Below are 18,684 nucleotides of genomic sequence, written 5' to 3' on the forward strand. Positions count from 1 at the left end.
AACCCAATTTTTGTGCTCTTTTGCCCGCTTGAGTCTTGTGTTTCTGTTTCTCCTAACAATAGCGCATGAACTGATCGTCTGCTCTTATAGCTCATCCATGCTAAGAAATGGTGAGTCGTGCATTTGGACATGTTACTTGGGAGCACCAGCATTGTATTTGGCCACAATTCGCTTGAAAGTGCAGCTCCTGTTCGTCAGAATGATTCTTGACATCCTTCTCTTTTCATTGACGAGGTGTTTACATTCTCAGGATCTCCTTTTTGCAGGACGTTGTCCTCGATCACACCATTCTCTGTATACTCTCCACATTGCTGCATGAGAAACCCTCCCCCCCCCCCCTGCCCCCCCAAAGTCAGCCATGTATGAAATCCTAGCACTGATGACCAGACCTCGTTGGAAGTTGCTCAGATTAATGGATTTTCCCATCTAATGTGGATTCACACCGAAACTAATTTTATGCTGCACTTTGGGGCCACAGGTCAAATTTTTGTACAGGGAAGTTGCAATCATGAAATGGTTGGGAGCTCTAAATGCAGCTATTCACAGTATATCTTTAAAATGGGATGGTTGGCTATATGGTGGACCATCCACGTAGTGTACAGATTCTCTTTTTAGCATTTATGTTCACTGGTTGATTTGAGAGACTTCCCAACTGGGTAACTCCCTCTATTAATTCCCCATTGCCTAATGGGGCATTTGAAAAAGGGATTGTTTACTTACTCCCTTAATATGAAGAATGTGCCTTGGGTACATTCACATCTGCGCCAGCACAGATCCGACAGAACATCCCGGATAAAAGCTGTACTATTTCGTCCAGGACATTTTCGGCCAGCCTGCTGGAAACCAGACGGAACCTGTTATAGTCAATGGGATCCATCTGGTGCCGCTCTGATCCAGATACATGCTGGATCCAGTGGTTATAGTATTTTCATTGTTCGGCTCCAAGGATGGAGCCGAACAATGGAAATAGGCCAGAGGCCGGTACGCAGATGTGCACTTGGCCTTAGTGGAGATTGCATCTTGGCTCTCAGTTGTTCTCCGACGTGTATTTTCCATATGGAAGCAACCTGGCGCATACGGAGTTTGATTGTGATCGGTGGAAATAATTTCATGATTTTTTTGGCACCATCAATACAGACCATCCGACCCGTTGCGTTACATCTGTATGACATTGAGGTTTTTCCCGCTAAGGCTGCATGGATGTAAAGGGAGAATACGGCATACAATACGACTGCCGGAGTGCATCATACCGGAGTTGTTTCACTGACCATCACTGTCTCAGTTGACTCCTCTACTTGCTTGGAGGTGATAGGCACACTAAGTTCCTTGACCGTGGCATTGTAATGAGGAAACCGTTATTTTATTTTTTTTTATTTCGGAGGATAGTTCCTTTATGGATAGTCCAGATGCTGTAATACAAGATGGCTCACTGGAAATGTCATCTATCAGCCAATTATTATATAGTAGGTGCCAGGTGTGGAACCACAGACAGGAAATGAAGGCTATATTCGGAACATTCCGCTCCTCGTGATGTCATGGACACAGACAAAGCCTTTCTTTCTTTACCCTTATCTACACTTCTGTTTCCCTCCAACCATCCTGAATTGAGAATTCACAATTCCAATTGTTTTACAGCCACTTGTCAGCTGGTTTTAGAAGCATGGCTGAACTGCCGTCCCCGGTGACATTACTGAAATGTATCCTCGCTAAGATGTTCCTGCACTTATTGAGATCGGGTTGCACACTTTAGTTCTCATCTAGATTTATTACTGTACTTAAGTGTTGTATTTTCAAAGAAAAGGTAATGTACTGGATTTGTTATTAGGCTACTGTGTTTATGAAGATGGCAATGTAATGTAGTCATTGCATTTTATGTGAGACCCGACCTTTCATTGTGCTATAAATCTCACCACTTCTGGAACATCTGATCCCATATCTCCATATAACATTTCCTGCACTTCAGATCTTGGTTCTTCTTCTATCTCTAATCCCATAACTCCTTTTACCTCACATCTTGCTTCTTCCCGTGCTATGGACCTTGCTTCTTTATGTGCATCGGACCTACCTTCTCCTCATCAGATCACAGTTCTCCATGTACATCTGGTCCCATAGCTCCTTACCCAATAGATCTAGGTTCTCCTTGTAGATCTGGCCCCGTATCTCCTTACCTATCAGATCTTGGTTCTCCTTGTACATCTGGTCCCGTATCCCCTTACCTATCGGATCTCGGTTCTCCTTGTACATCTGGTGCCGTATCCCCTTACCTATCTGATCTCGATTCTCCTTGTACATCTGGTCCCATATCCCCTTACCTATCGGATCTCGGTTTTCTTTGCACATCTGGTCCCATATCTCCTTACCTTTTGGATCTTGGTTCTCCACTTAGACTTATTCTGATATTTTCTTTTACTTTTGATCTTGCTTTTTTTTGTACATCTGATCTTTCTCACCCATTTTGTGCCTGATGGGCATTTGGTTTAAGCGATGAGTATCAATGGCTATATGTACCTATTTAAAAAAAAAAAAAAAAAGGTAGCATTTGGAATCCTGACCTAGAGGCATAGAAAAAGTAGGTGTGCCCAGGGTCGGCCTTATGTTAGATAGCGCCCCTTTTGCAAAATATTTTTTTGGCGAGCCCACATCATAGTAAGAAAAACTAGGTTAAATAGTGTTGGGACATCACTTCAAGCAACAGAGGTGAGCTGCAGCACAGTACAGGGGCTGTCTGGCAAATTTTAGCATGGGGGGCACGAGCACAAAACACTAGTCCTTGAATTGCGGCCTACCCTTAAGGCATGTTCACAAGTGGTGGATTTACTGTGGATTGTCTGCAGTGGAAAAAATCCCCAGCAAATTCGCATCAAAATCTGCACGGTTTGGTGTGGATCTGAAACAGATTTCACCCCTTCAACCAAAAGGTGTAGATTTGCTGCAGATTTTTCTGCTATGGAAAGTCCACAGCAAATCTGCCTTATGCTAATGTATCCTTAGGGTGGAAACGCATAGTGCTGGCCAAACCATGGGCACACAAATTACTGACATAATTGTGCAGCTATTGACCACTGCGGATGGGCATGGTTTGGCATCTAACATTATCCCATGCCGTCTGTGCTAAGCTGCCTCCGAACAGCGCTGTTCAGGGCCCTGCTGTGCTGGCTCATCGGTGCTGCCACCGGCAACGCTGTCACTTTCCCCATTCTCCCTGCGGTCGCTGCAGAGGGGGACCGCTGTCACTCTAGCAGCAGTAGCTGCCGCAGCTTCAAGGCCGGCCCCGCTTCCAGCGGCATATGTCTGTGTGGGGCCCGGGAGTATGAGGCAGGAGGTCCAGCTCTGAAGGGCACGTCTGCGGCAGCCAATCAGCCGCTGGGGGGGGAGGGTGTCCTTCAACTCAGCACTGTCAAATTATGTCTCCACCCATTATTCTGGTGGAGACAAAATACAACGGTACCGTTCTCTCCAACCCTTCTCTTTGGATTGACAGCTACAGCTTTCTTCAGCTTACGTTTTTAAAGGAATTGCCCGGTTATCAGACAAAATTGCCTCTATACCACCAACTGTGTTTAAAATGGCAAAAAGAGTGTTACTTACCCCTTCTCTACCCTGGGCACCCAGCGCTGTAGCGCTGCTGTCCTCCCTGTGTTTCTTGTCGAAGATGTCATAGGAAGTCACCTGACTGCTGCTGGCTTCCAGAATGTGAGCGCTGATGCCAGTAGAACAAATGGTAACATTGCAGCTTCTGATTTGCTGCAGCAATCAGACAACTTTTTGTCACATAATCCCCACAATGAGAGGACAGCAGGGCTACAGTGCTGGATCCCCATGCCAGAGGATGGGTAAGTACTGCTCTTTTTCTTATTTTAACACAGATGGCAGTATAGAGTCAACGTTGTCCACTAAGTGCACAACCCCCTTAAAGAGATTAGCGAATGCACAGATCATCATGTGCCAAACACAGCATGCACCACGCTTGGGAATTGTAACGTATGGCATAAGAAGCTGAAGAGGAAAAAAGTAAGGTATGCTAGCACTTATAGTCTTAGTGACTATCCAATGTTGTGACTGGTTTAGGGCCTTAAGTTTGTTTGACAGGGTTCCTTTAAATTTATTCACCATGCCAAAGAAGGACCTGTTCTCTTGTATTGTTTATTCAGCTACATGAACATGTGTGTTGTATTTTATCTGCTGGTGAGCAGAGGAAGATCTGGGTGCAAAGTGCACTGAAAACCGTGCATCTGCAAAATACATTGGCAGGGGGTCGACCAGAAAATCGAGGCTGGAGCCAGCAGACAAGCTGACTCTGGTTGCATTAGATTGTACGTGTAAAACAGTTAACATGGAACGTTATCCGTGCTCACACTGAGTGAATGGAAATAGACACCCACCAGCACCATGAGAGTTGAGACTCTATGGACTTGCAGTACGAGACTTGATGTTGTCTTGTACCACCCTGCAATGATATTAATGGTCCCAGGGCCTTGCAAAGCTGTTTTCCACACGCTTCGGAGTCTGTGATCATTTTATAAGTCAAGTAAATTTCATGTATTTTATTTAATACGTTTTGAAGACCACCCAAGGCTACGATGTTGATCCACCACCTGAGTCTGTCTTTAGAAATCACTGTTTATTCATGTGTTATACAGTCAGTTGAAAATCTCAGTAAAGTATTAATTAGTTTTTCATGGCAGAGTAATAAAAATGTTGAAGTATAACGGTGCACACCTAAAAATTCAGGATCTTCTTGGATGGCCCGAAATCTGTTCTTCTCCCTTCAAAAATGTAAACTTTGAGTTGGGTCGTAAGGACTTGGCAACCCAATATTTAGGCCTGTTGACTTGTATATCATGTGGGCTTTATATATACATTTCCTTTTGATGTGATAACCTATCTTGTTTGCGTTCAGAAGAACTATTCTAGAAACAGGTTTTGAAATTAATGTAAAAGTTAGCCATGGATGATGGCTTTCAACTGAATGGCTTTTCATCTAGCCTCCAAGTCCCCAGCCACACAGATGAGCAGTTTGCCAATAGCGGGTGAAGAGGTTGTAGTCACATCTCTTCCCTGGTGTCAGAAGGGTCCAGTTTTCCCTCTTTAATATCAGAGGACACCATTATTATACATGGCTTGTAATAGTTGAAGGCCCTGGAACAGATTTTTCTTTGGAACCCAGGAACTTTAAGTTATGCCTCTGATTGGCAGGTCGGTACCTCATACAACGATAGTTGGATTCTACTTGTGCAATTCTATGTTCCACTGACATCAGAAGTTGGTGGTCATTAGCAGCTTTTTGGCAATCAGCATTACAGGGGTTGTCCAATTCCAAACTAATACATATTATGTTAGGCTGAAAAAAGACATATGTCCATCCAGTTCAGTCTATTCCCCCCCCCCCCCCCCCCCCCCCCAATGCTGATCCGGAGGAAGGCAAAAGAAAACCAGTGAGGTAGAAGCCAATTTTCCTCATTTAAGGGGAAAGAAATTATTTCCCAACTCCAAGTCTGACAGTCGGAATAATCCCTGGGTCACCAACCCTTCTGAAGTAATCAGTGACTATAATATGTAATATTGTAATGCTCAAGAAAGGCATCCAGGCCCCCCTTGAGCTTTTTTATCGAATTCATCATCACCTCGTCCTCAGGCAGAGAGTTCCATAGTCTCATTGCTCTTACAGTAAAGAACCCCCTTCTATGTCAGTGTAGAACTGGACAACCTATCCTTAGGTTTGGACATGGATAATAGATTGGCGGTGGTCCGTTACCTGGGACCCCAGCTGATCAGCTATTTGTAGGCTAGTATACTTATTCACCGAGCTGATTTCTGCAGGAACCTAACAGCTCCTCTTTCAGTGCACTGGCTACACTTGGTATTACAGTAAAGTTCCCATTCACTTCAATAGGAACTTTGGCTGTAATACCAAGTTTGGCCACTGCTATGGGAATGAAGCTGTCTGCTTCCTGCAAAAATCAGCTCCATACACCAGCACACCCGCCCAGTGAACAGCTGTTTGGCAGGGATCCCAAGTGGAGCCTCCATCCCCTTCCCGCTGATCTACTATTGAGGACCTATTCAGAGGATGACCCATCAATGGTTTACAACTGGACCACTCGATTTAATATTGGTGACTTATTTTGACCAAAGAAACTATTGTTTAATAATGGAACCTCCAACGCAAATATTCAGGAGACCTTGTCTGTATATGGTATTTTTAGAGTTCCTTACTAACAGAACAATGTTTGTTTTTTCTAGATCCCGTTTTCTCTCGTTCAGTTTCCACTTTGGGAGTTTCTAAAGGTAGGTGACAACATCACTGTATATAAATACAAAATATTTGCCGCATAGTGATGATAATGGAAATCTACATCCACATTGTATACAGTGAATGTGTCCCGTGGCTGAATTGTTCAGACTAGATGGGGCACGTTTGATGTATTCATGGAATGTGAAATTCTCTTTCTTGAATTACCATAAAATATCCTCATGATTTTGTTGGCAACTACTCTGTAGCAATCTATTGATTTTGTACTACTTTCCTGCTGCTTATATAGCGACAACATATTCCACAGCAGTGTACAGATATTGTAGCCACTCGTATCAGTCCCTGTCCTTGGTGAGACTCAATATCAAATACCCACACAAGGGGCAATTTAACAATAAGCTAATTTAAGGGGTTGTCCCAAATACACAACCCTTGTTCATATGCCCTATGGACACAATAGAGTGGGGTATTCTTCTCGGGACCCAGGTCTATAAGCTGGAACAGAAAGGCATTCTTTGAGAGCGGCTCCCATTTGAATTGGACTTGAACCATCTTCGCTTTATAAGAATAGTTATTTGTCTGGATGGCCATCATATAATACGACATTTCCCATGCAGTAGCCGCTGCAGAAGAAATTCCCAGCTAACCATGGCTTTGTCAGGAATACGGAGGCCTTCTGGATGGCGGGGTTTTTTGACGGTACAACCATTTAACTTAACAAATCTTTTTGGCATTTGGAAAAAACAAACAGGACACCTGGAGGAAGCCCACTCAAACACAGGAGAACATGGAATCTCCATGCTGATGTTGAGGAAGGGGAGGGACTTGTTATTTGTATAGCACCAACTTATTCCGCAGCTCTTTCAGGTAATTTATTTGTGCCCTCCCCACAGTAAGCTGCATACTCCATTTTACCAACCTCGGAAGGATGGAAGGCTTGAGCCGGCTACCTGAACCTCTATGCTGATGTTGACTTTGATCAAACCCTCGTTCCTGTAAACCAGCTGGATTATCGGGTGCTGGATGACCCTGGCTTATAGTATACCAATAGGTGGTGTCATAATGGTGGGTGGGAGTCATTGAGAAGCATCTGTTGTAGAAAGCTAGAAGCACATGCCACTATCTCTACTATGCTATGCATACCTCTAAAGCCAAGCCTAGTTATAACCCTGTACCAAATACACTCATTGACAAAAAACCTAGATGTAAATGGTGAATTGCTGCAAAACCCGTAATTCAGTAATGTCTCAGGCAGATGAGTAAATGATTACAGTTGTGGTCTGAATAGACACTGGGTCTTGCCACCAGATACTGTAAAAGTGTTTTGTCCTATAAAAAGGTTCTCGGAGGCTACTTCTCTCTAGTGTACCTCGCGTTGAGAGATCATTGACCACTAGACATGCCTCTACGACGCACTCGAAAACATTTTGCCCAGTTAACGGTCTGCGAGATAGGGGTTTATCATTGGAATGAGAGACACCGTAGGGTCGTTTTGATAAATTACCCACCATATAGGCCATTCTAACCAAGCTATTGGCGGTATTGGGAGCAGTGGTTACATAAGGGAATTTTTCAGCAGGATAATGCTCGCCCTCATACAGTAAGGGTTTCCCAAGAAGGCCTCCACCAGGTGCCACACTTCCTTGGCCTGCTCAATCGGCAGATGTATCGGCGGTTGAGCATTTGTAGGACCATCTGGGACACAAGCTTCAGCAGCCTATGAGTGTGCAGGATCTATAGGCCCAGTTGCAACATATGTGGGTAAATGTGCCGCATTGCCGACCACATATCCTCATATATCTAGGCTGAAAGCAGCCCAATAGGGTACTAGAGCCTTCTTTATATTGCACAGTTTTCCCAATAAACTTATCTTTTTGTTCTAATATTGTAATCACTTAGTTATATCATCTTTACATTTACATAACGTTTCATCTGATTCCAACAATTCCTTCTTGGTAGATGATTTTTTATTGTCATAGAGTGTAGCAGTGTCCACATTAGAGCCGCATAATAACTCGTTATCACTGTTGCACCCATGAAGAAATATAGGTCCATCAGCGTTAGCCCTACAATCAGACATAATGTTGCCTAGAAGTGCCTAAGTGATATTAACCATGGGGAAAATTCCTTTAGAACTTGGGCGACAGACTTCTGGCATAGTCACCTATAGGCGGGTGTTGTAGAAAGAACCTTCCTGCTTGGGGAATTCGATATGCAAAAAAGATGACGGGACCTCTAGAAGCCATATTAGACTTATGGATAATTTTATCTTGCACTCTAGTGAAGAACCCTAAATTGAAATTTGAGTCTTCCAAGAAAAGCCATAATTATGGGCCATTGTGTATAACGAGGGTATGATACTAGCCCATTCTTAGATGTAATCCCACCTACAGATCATCTCAGGTCACTATTGAATGACAGACCTGAAGCGGTGCAGAATCTGTAAACACATTTTAGGGAGAGGTTTAAGCTGTTCCCTTGTGACAATGTAGTAATTGGCATCCTTTCAGAACTTCTGGGAAGTGCTTCCTCAGTTGGTCAGGGTCAAGCTGTGAATACCCACTGGGTAAAGCATTGACCGTAAAAGATTGTCATTTATATGGTAGTTCTCTGAAGTCACCATCAGAAGAGCGAATTTCAATATTCAATATACTGTATTATTAGTGTTGTAGAGAACCTGCAAATTATAATTAATCCTGTAGGACCGAGATGTTTTGGAGCATTTTATTTTTTGGTCATATCAGCATTTTGGAGTTTATGGCTTTTTTTTATTTTTGTATTGACACATGTGCGGGGTCTTTTAGGACAAGATGTACTTTATAGATAAAAGTATTACTTTATTATTATGTACATTATTTTTATTTCTTTTACTTTTATTATGTACATTATTATTATTTCTTTTATTTTTGTGTTGACCTAATTATCTAATGTATTATTTTTCCTTGCTACAGAAGTTATATTTTTCAATGCTGCCGGCGAATGTACCATATAATGTACTGAAATAACTGCAATTGCACCGTTTTGAGGGGTCTTGTTTGTAGTTTCCATTGGTACCCTTTTGGAGTACATGTGACTGTATGATTGCTATTTATTACATTTTATCTTTGCGATTGGGGTGACTTAAAAGTGCAGTTTGGGCATTTTATTTCTGACCGCATTCACATTGCAGGACATCTAATGTGTTTTTTCTATTGGGTCAAACTTCTACGGATGCGGCCACGCCACATATGTGTATATTTTTTTGTTGTTTTTGATTTTTTTTCATTTCAAAAATGGGAAAAGTAAGTTTTTGTTTTAATATTATTTTGTTACAACAGTATACAACTACTATATAAATTTTGTTAAAGGTTCAATGACTCACAATGTTCACAGTACGCTGGCATACCCATGCCAGTATATTGTGCCTGTGCACACAAATCAGCTAAGCTTATGCACCTGTCCCAGACATGGGCAGGTATCATTTCTGTTATCACCGACACCGTGAAATTATGACATATCCTTTGTGTAACCTATCCTAAGCAGGTCAGGTTGGGTTTCCAAATAGCCGCAGACAATTTTTTTTTACATGTCAAAAAAAAAAAAAAAAATCAAATCATGGTATTTGTATAGCGCCAACTTATTCCGCAGCGCTTTCAGGTAATTATTATTTATTACCCCCCACCAAGCTGGGTTCTCATTTTACCGACCTCAGAAGGATGGAAGGCTGAGTCAACCTTGAGCCGGCTACCTGATACATGCGGGGATCAAAAAGCACGGGAATACAGAGTGTACAGACCATTTATCATGTATTTAATGGTATAACAAGGAGAACATACATAAAGAGTAGTGATGAGCGAACCTTTGAGAAGTTCGGGTTCAGCCGGTTCGCCAAATTTTTGCAAAAAGTTTGGTTTGATCCAAATTATTTTGAACCAAACTGGAAGTTCACCTAAACCCCTAAAACTGGTTTATACAACTGTCTATGAGCCATAAAGGCCCTATATAACACTCTGAAAGGGTTATACAGGTCTTGTATGCCTTTTAAATAGTGTTCAGGACAAGCGTTGTGTGAACTGAACCAGTAGAACCCTGTTTCGTGTAGAATCTTGCTAAAAGCTTGATTCAGGCTAGTGCTGAACAGAACTTGTAGCAAAGTTTAACCCAAAACAGGGTTCTACTAGTTCGGTTCTCTCAACACTAACGGGAAGACTTATCTCAACGGGTGCCAAAGGAAAGTAGAGTAACACCTCTAACCCCCGGTTAGATTCTAGATTGTGGCAACGTAATTGGTTGCTATGGGTAACTGCTCCATTCTTCTTTTTTGTACTGATGTTAATAAACTTTTTAAATTTGACTTTAGATCACATGATGTCCTTTTCTCTTTACTTTTTGTCGAATTTATGGCATAGTCGCTGGGTTACGTGCAGCCGGTGAGAAGAGTTAATATTAGCGGTTGTACACTGATCGCCTCCAGTGATGCCCACGTGGAGAAACCACAGAAGAATATTGCGCTGGCAGCAGAATACAATCCACTCCTCTCCATCGGGCGCACAATGAGAATGTCACCGGTTTGTGCTGTCACAGTCACTTTGTCAGGACCATTAGTTCTTCCTCTAAATAGAGTTTCCCCAGAAACACAAGCCGCTAGTAGAACCATTTGTAAGTGCTCTATGGGGAAAAGCTTTCTAAAGCCAGAAGCTTATCAAAGGCTTCCTCTGTGTTTTCCTTTCAATCTAAGGAAAGAATTTGTCTCTAGCACTTCCTGAAAAATGTGGCGCACATATTGTAAGGGAGCGTCCTCCTCCTCCGACACCGTATATCCTATTACTGTGTGTTTGTTCAATATCATATGACGCTTGTCAACTGAATCGCATATATTTAGTAACTAGAGATGAGCGAGTATACTCGCTAAGGCACTACTCGCTCGAGTAATGTGCCTTAGCGGAGTATCTCCCCGCTCGTCTCTAAAGATTCGGGGGCCGCCGCAGCTGACAGGTGAGTTGCGGCGGGGAGCAGGGCAGAGCGGTCGGGAGAGAGGGAGAGAGAGATCTCCCCTCCGTTCCTCCCTGCTCTCCCCCGCAGCTCCCCGCCCCGCGGCGGCACCCGAATCTTTCGGGACGAGCGGGGAGATACTCGGCTAAGGCACATTACTCGAGCGAGTAGTGCCTTAGCGAGTATACTCGCTCATCCCTATTAGTAACGTTTAAGTCAACCTGAATCTTGGACACGGAAGACTCGGAGGCTATTACTGGGATAGACGTATAATGGGTTACTGTGTAGCAGGTTGAATTTCCAGGTCTGCCTTTTAGGAGGACCTTTCAACTCTCCTGACGTGAAATAGCAATTCTGGAGCATCTTTAGTCATAACTGTGCATTGTACCGTTCCTCTGCTATTCCTCCCAAAAATGTATGAATAAATGACACTCAGCACTGATTGGACAGGATCGGGGACACACCCCAAACTGGTAACACCCATTTATCCATAAGCTTAGTGGTTAGCACTGTTGCTCTGCAGCGCTGGGGTCTTGGTTTCAAATCTGACCAAGGACATCATCTGCAAGGAGCTTGTATGTTCTCCCCATCTTTACGTGGGTTTCCTCCCAGGTGCTCTGGCTTCTTCCCACACTCCAAAAACTTACTATGGCTGTGTACACATCTGTGTTGGACGGAGCCTATGGCACAGATTCAGCAGGAAATACCCAACGAAAATGGCCTGCATGCAGGACTTTTTCATCCAGTATAATGCTGGATGGCCGAACAGAAACCCAACGCAACCCATTGTAGTCAATGGGGTCTATTCGGGGCCGTTTGGTTCCATCATAAAATATATCCGTTTGGCCAAGGAATGACCTTTTCCTGAGATGGAAAACTGAATCCCCTAACACAGATGTTAACGGAGCCTAATAGGTGAACTGTGATTGCGAGCTCCAAAGACGACAGAGCTCAATATCAAGTGATGACCATTGTGTACAGCGCTGCGGAATATGTATGCACCATATAAATTAATGGAATAAATAAAAGTTTCTAGAAGGAATAACAGAGGAACAGCAGTAAGCAAAGGTCTACGAAGAGGAGATCTACTATCATTATTCAATATTTATGAAACATGGGAGAGCTGATGAGTCTCCTGCCAATGGGTGTCTACTATAGACATTCCTTTTGTTATATTCCCTGGAAACTAGGTGATTACCGGCTGTCCGAATACTGGAATTCCTGGCAGACAGCTGTAATCTTAGGGGAAATCCAGCAGCAAGTGCTCAATGCTGCTCGACCCCAGGGGAAATTGAGTATTACATGCTGTAGAAGGCAATGATTTAGAAATCTTCTCTAACCTTATTTTATTCACAATACAACGTAGAACATATTTTTTCATGTAAAAAGAATAACTCCTTTAGAAATTGACGGCAGCAACACAACTCACAAAAGTTGGGACCGGGCCGTGTCTGCCATTGCGTAGCATCTTCCTTTTACAACAGGCTGTGTGTGCATTCTCTCAGAGATCAGTGTGCATGCACAATTTGCAGCCTTGAGTTTGCTGATTGGTCCACGCTTGATTTTGGGAGGTGACAGCGATGGATTGGGGAACTGAGGCATCCCATGTCTTCTCTCATCCTCACTGCAGGGATACTGCACCCCCCACAGTGAGGAGGAGACCGAGTGGAGCACTGATCATGCAAGCAGAGTAGTGCTCCATTCACTTTCAATGGGACTACAGAGGTGCCAGAGGGGCACCCACTTGGGTATTTCCATTAGTCCCATTGAAATGAATAGTGTGCTAACTGCAAATGCGCGATCAACGCTCCTTCATACTGACGTCCTTGCTGTGAGACCTCCACCGATCCCAATGTTGTCCCCTTCAAATGTTAGTACCACCACTTTAAGCGTTTCCTTAATCGTTCCTGAAAAGTTCACTAAAGGTGAATTTAACTTTTTTAACCTTTTAAACAAATAGCAGTGACACGGTACAGTAGTGTCCACAAAGGAGCACATTAAACATTAGCACAAGTCTCTGCCCGGGCGATCTTGGGAACCCTGATATTTATAAGACTTTGTCAACTGTCAGAAAGGGATTACCTTGTGCAAATCTCCACTGGTGTCTCTACAGCGCTGGGAGAGGACAGGGTTTGAAGCTATAAAATGCTGTTCACACGCTGATATCTCCACACACTGCATGAAGTCTCACAAGCTTTTTGGTTTTATGTTAGAGCATTTTTATGGCATTACCCTAAAATACAAATGGCCATAACTATATGATTCACCGTAGAGGCAAACCTCTATGCGGTCCTTGGGAAACGAGGGACCTAGCCTTGATTGGTCACATCCCCTTTACCACTGGGTATAATGGACTCTAGATGAAAGAACTACATTGTTAGCAATTAAAGTGTTTTTCCAGCACTTAAAAATACCTATCACATCCCATTGGGGCTCACAATTTTTTAATTCACCTATTAGTATATTTTTGGAGTGTGTGAGGAAACTGTAGTTCCTGGTGGAAAACCATGCAAATACAAGAAGAACATACAAACTCCATGCAGTTGTTGTCTTAGTTCGATTTGAACCTAAGACCCCAGTGCTACGAGGCAGCAGTGCAAACCACCAGTGCTGCCCATAACTTTAGTTATGGGGCTCATAGGGCATGAGAGACTTACTATAAATATTGATGATCTATGCTTAGAAAAAGTCATCAATATCAGATTGGTGGGATCTGACTCCTGGCTCCCCTACGGTCAGCCTGGGGATGAGGACCGCAGCCTCTTCTTTGGACTGTGATGTCACATGTTCTTCAAGTAAATGGGATTGAGCTGCAATACCAAGCAATGCCCCTACACAATGTACAGTGGACGAATTTGCGCCATATCCTACTACATTTCCGGCCCCCGTAAGAGAAATATTTGGCCAGCCAAGACTTCCCTATACAAAATCAGCTGTTTTCCGGAGGTGTTGGGAGTCGGAAGACATATAAAGTCAGCCAAAAAGAAAAATGAAGAAAAATAGGAATTTATTATATTTTTTTTATTATTACTATTTTTATTACCATTTTCCTATATGTTTCTTATTCATCCTTTTTCATTATGTCACTGTTTATATTACCGATTGCTTGGCTGTAATCCATCAGTACTGCCCCCTGCTGGCCAATACACTTAGTTTTGGGAGTTCTTTAGTTCCACAACATCTGGAGTGTCCCGGCTTTCCCAAGTTTGACCTCTAATGCTTTCCACGACCCTTTACGTCAATTCCCATCCTTGAAATCAACCCATTTGCAGATGATCTAAAACATTCAATAACATTCCTCCATTTTTTTCGCTTTAATACATTTTTATTTCTCTTCTGGTTTTCATTCCAGGATCTCTGGTCATGGAAGCAGAGACGTCCTCTCGACTCTTGGCAGTCTGCAGTCTGTGGAGCTTTTGCAGGTGCAAAGGATTAGACGTTAAACGGAGGAAGAGGGGAAAAACACATTAAAGAGGAGGTCGAAAAAAAAATTGTGGAAGCGTATAAGGTTCAGGCGCGCGACATTTTCTCGCGGAGCCGGTTTGTTTATAGTGCGGTCACTATAGCTGTTGTTTGGTTTTCAGGGGTCAGTCTAATAGAAGAGGTGAAAAAAAAAGTTGCAGGAAGATGAAAGACGGACAATTTGTTTTTGACGAGTTTGCTTTGGTTAAAATTTAGAAAGTGTCAATCTCTTCCCCCTCCCCCCTGTAATCCTGGTAACGGAGCACTATCCTATGTGGAGAGGCTGCAGAGGCGAGTACAGGACCGTGCAGCTGTCTGCCCAAAGCTGCTCTTCAGGGCTTTCTCCGACTCCTGCAGAAAAGCCATGACTCACCGCCGGTGTGACAGCTCTGACAGCAGCACAGATTAAGTGGTGTCGGGAGAGGAGGAAAAATTTGTTGCAAGCGCCTACAGGCTGAAAAACCTTCTATGCAAAAGCAATGGAGGACAAAATGTTTGGGCAGTGAGGAATCCTCAAGAATGACTTCAGAGAGGAGGAGGATGGGGTATTATTGGGGTTCCTTATGGTTGAGGAAACCTAAAGGATATCGACAGTGACATTCATGAGTTTAGGTGTTGAGAAGACTTTCGAAACCGCAAAGGAAAGATGGATGTGCTCTAGATTTGTGACCAAGAAGATCCAGACAGAACACAAACCATGTAGAAAAACACTACATGCTGGTCAAGAGCGGAAATCTGAGTTGAGCCACTTCTAACTGCAGGAAGCAGACAACACTGTGCAGTGGCTCAGGTTGGTACTGCATGCGGTGTGAATTCTATTAACTTCAATAGGACTCAGTCCGCAGTACCAACCCGAGCCACTATGCAATGTACAGAGCTGTCTGCATTCTACAGTAAAGCAGCTAGAAGTGGGACAACCCCCTTGAAATTGCAGGACTCGCCGCTCCTCCGCATCGGTTCAGTGCCAGAATCTGCTGCATGGGTAATGTGCTGTACATTGTACATGTGATGGCTCACCAAATCACTGACCTCAGTGGTCACATGTCGTTCATGCAGATCTGATCGCGGAGGCCAGCGATTTGCTGAATGGCCTGTGAACGTTCACCAGCACATGACCACCCCTGCAGCACCTTCCGACACTGCACTAGAGTGGCAGCGCAGTCGCTGGGAACATTTAAAAGGTCAGCCCTGTTTTTCTTCCTTTTTGCCCCTTATCTGCCCTTTGCCATTTTTTTGTCAAAAGACCCCTCTAATAATACAGATCCCTTTTAGCCAAGTAGCAATCAAGATGCTGGGATTTTTCTGATCAGCCCCAAATCCTAAAACAGCCTGATAACAAGGAATACATACTCTAAGTAGATGCTGACAAACATAGACTTAAAGGGATTCTCTGTTTTAATTTTACAAACAGCTTAAAGGGGATGTATAACGGCTGCGTTCTTTCAAAAATAGCTCCACATCTGTTCACAGGTTATATGTGATATTGCAGCTTCATGGAGCTGAGCTGCAATACAAAACACAACCCATAGGCAGGTGTGGCGCTGTTTGTGGTAGAAAAAAAGCCATGTTTTTCTAATTGACAAGCCCTTTAATGATTGTCTAATGAAAAGTTTGACAATTGTTAAAAAGATTTTGTTTCAAATCCTCAGCGTTTTCAAGATATCTGTTTGCGGTCATGGGATGAGAACGCTCTTGTTTACACTCCATGACTATAAACCTGTACATATCTAGTCTGGCTCTCGGCTGAGAAGTGGGCACAAGTCAATTCAGTTTAGACAATGCTCTGCGAGCAAAACCCATCAGCAGCAGCTGCAGAAATCCCACTGGTAGTTTGCTACAATGCACCAATCTGCAGTGCTGGATGTTTAGCTCACAGAGCATTGTCTAGACTGGATACAACTAGATCCACTGGATACAACCAGAACACACATAGACGCACAAAGTGAAATTGGACCAAAATTGCAAACGCCCGTGTGAATGAGCCCTTATCGAACTTTATATTTATGCAGTGATTAAACTTTATTAGTGTTTCGTGTTCCTCTTCAACAAGTGAATGTTCCTACTTCTCCCCTATAGTTACATTATATAAGTGGACATACGGGGTCGGAGGCTCTGTGGTTTCTTGCTTATCTTGTAGCCCAGTTTTTCTAGAGGGGTCGCTGTAAGGAGTACTCGCCCCTGAGAACCGTCCTCCGCAGTCAGACGTTGATTGACCCGTCATATGTTTGATGTAGTTTATATATAAACATCACATCTCCCGACGTCTTGGCAGAGGTTGTGGGAACTGTACTGTGAGATCAATCCTCAACAAGGTCTTATTTGTTTTGTGTCTTTTTTTTCTTTTACTTCTCAGGTGGTTTAGCAGCTGCGGTTACTACCCCCCTGGATGTCGCGAAGACCCGTATAATGCTTGCAAAGGTAAAGAGGGAGGAGATAGCCCACCTCCGTGGTTCCACCAAAATACCTGCTGTCAGCCAATACGAAAAAGTATATATATTGTCATTTTTATATGATATGTTTGACGTGAAGACCAAGAGCTGCAGTTCATGCATCCCGAGAGGAGCTTCCTCCTGTGCTCATTGTTGTCCGCTACTAAATAAAGACACTAGTTGATGCCAAGAAGAGCCGGAAAAGGGAATGGGCATCCGTGCTAAAGTTACCTTTACATCGGCCAATAGTCGCCCGAATACTCACTCGCATTGGCAATGGGTTGACCCATGTACACGCGGCTCTGACAGAGAACCGAGCGAGAAGTTGCTCAGTAGAGATGAGCGAGCACCAAAATGCTCAGGTCCTCGTAATTCAAGTCGAGCTTTTCGTAAAATTCGAGAGCTCTATTCGAGTAACGAACCCCATTGACTTCAATGGGAGACTCGAGCATTTTCGTATGTGACCCGCCGGTTGCCGAGCTTTTTTTTCTTCACCCCCCCCCCCCCCCCCCGTGTACCTTTTAGCTCGGTTGCCCATTTTCTTCCCTGTCTCTTCTTGGCATCAAATATATTTAGTTCATTTTTTTTATTCAAGAGTGGTTGCAAATTGTTGCCTTGACAGATTAGGAGCAAAGAAAAACTCACCGGTGGTTTTTGTCTTGGAAGCCACAGGTGACCTGTAGATGGACAGACCATACAGCCTTCTAATGCTAGGTGGTGGGGTCTCACTAAGAGGGTGGAGCATACAGTGGCTTCAGGTGCCATTACTATCATCTGTATAGTCATTGTAAATAATCGCATACAAACCACTGTGCACGGTTACACAGAGCAATAGGTGTTCAAGTGTTCCGTTTCGTGATAGTTGAATTGTTGGTGGTATTAACACAGGCAGAAATATTGTTTCTTGACTACTCAGGGGGCGTGAGGTTCTTGGACAGGCGTGTTTGAAATTTCATGCTGATTGGTTGCCAAGTCCACACATAAATACGTGAGAGCAATCTTCCAGTGAACACTCGCTGCTGCGGCCTTTCGCCGCTTTGACTGACTAGTCGTTCTGCAGCGAGTATATATTCGAAGACCAAAACCAGCCAGAGACCGCAGGAGCGAGTGTTCTTTCAAAAACCTGCAGAGATTGTTCAGTCGAGGATCACTCGTATATATTTATATGTGCTCAGGAACCAATGAGGAGGGAGAAGTGAGCAAAAAAAGATGGGAGCCAATCAGCATTTGGTGGGAGGGGCAAGCTGAAAAAGCACACACCTCCCTGCAAAGTTGTTGGCTAAATATTAAAAGATTACTATTGCTTGCTTACACCAGATGATATTTAATCAACCCACAACGATTTTTAGGTGAGCTGAAACAAAGTGACTAGTGAATTCATTCTTGCCCGGCACCCAGTTGGTGGCCATGTTTACACACAACATCTGTGACTTACCTTCACTCTATTGAGTAACTATTGGGATGTTATAAAGCCGTCCTTCGTGTGTCTGGGCTCCTATAGCAGATAGAGCAGTGGGGGAGGGCTCCTGCTGCAACCGGTTGCCTTACATTGGGAAACCGAGCTTATTG

At 43.6% G+C, this 18,684-nt stretch overlaps 1 protein-coding gene across 1 annotated transcript in view; it reads left to right on the forward strand.

Annotated features, from left to right (window-relative positions):
• Positions 1-18,684, forward strand: part of SLC25A26 (solute carrier family 25 member 26) — a 124,081-nt gene that overhangs the window by 92,815 nt on the left and 12,582 nt on the right. Inside the window, exons 6-8 of the mRNA XM_066596662.1 lie at positions 6,244-6,288; positions 14,577-14,646; positions 17,040-17,104. Of these exons, the coding sequence (XP_066452759.1) occupies positions 6,244-6,288; positions 14,577-14,646; positions 17,040-17,104 (180 nt within the window). The remainder of the gene's footprint in view (positions 1-6,243; positions 6,289-14,576; positions 14,647-17,039; positions 17,105-18,684) is intronic.

This window comes from Eleutherodactylus coqui, chromosome 3 (genome assembly GCF_035609145.1).
Source record: "Eleutherodactylus coqui strain aEleCoq1 chromosome 3, aEleCoq1.hap1, whole genome shotgun sequence".
Classification (NCBI taxonomy): Eukaryota; Metazoa; Chordata; class Amphibia; order Anura; family Eleutherodactylidae; genus Eleutherodactylus; species Eleutherodactylus coqui.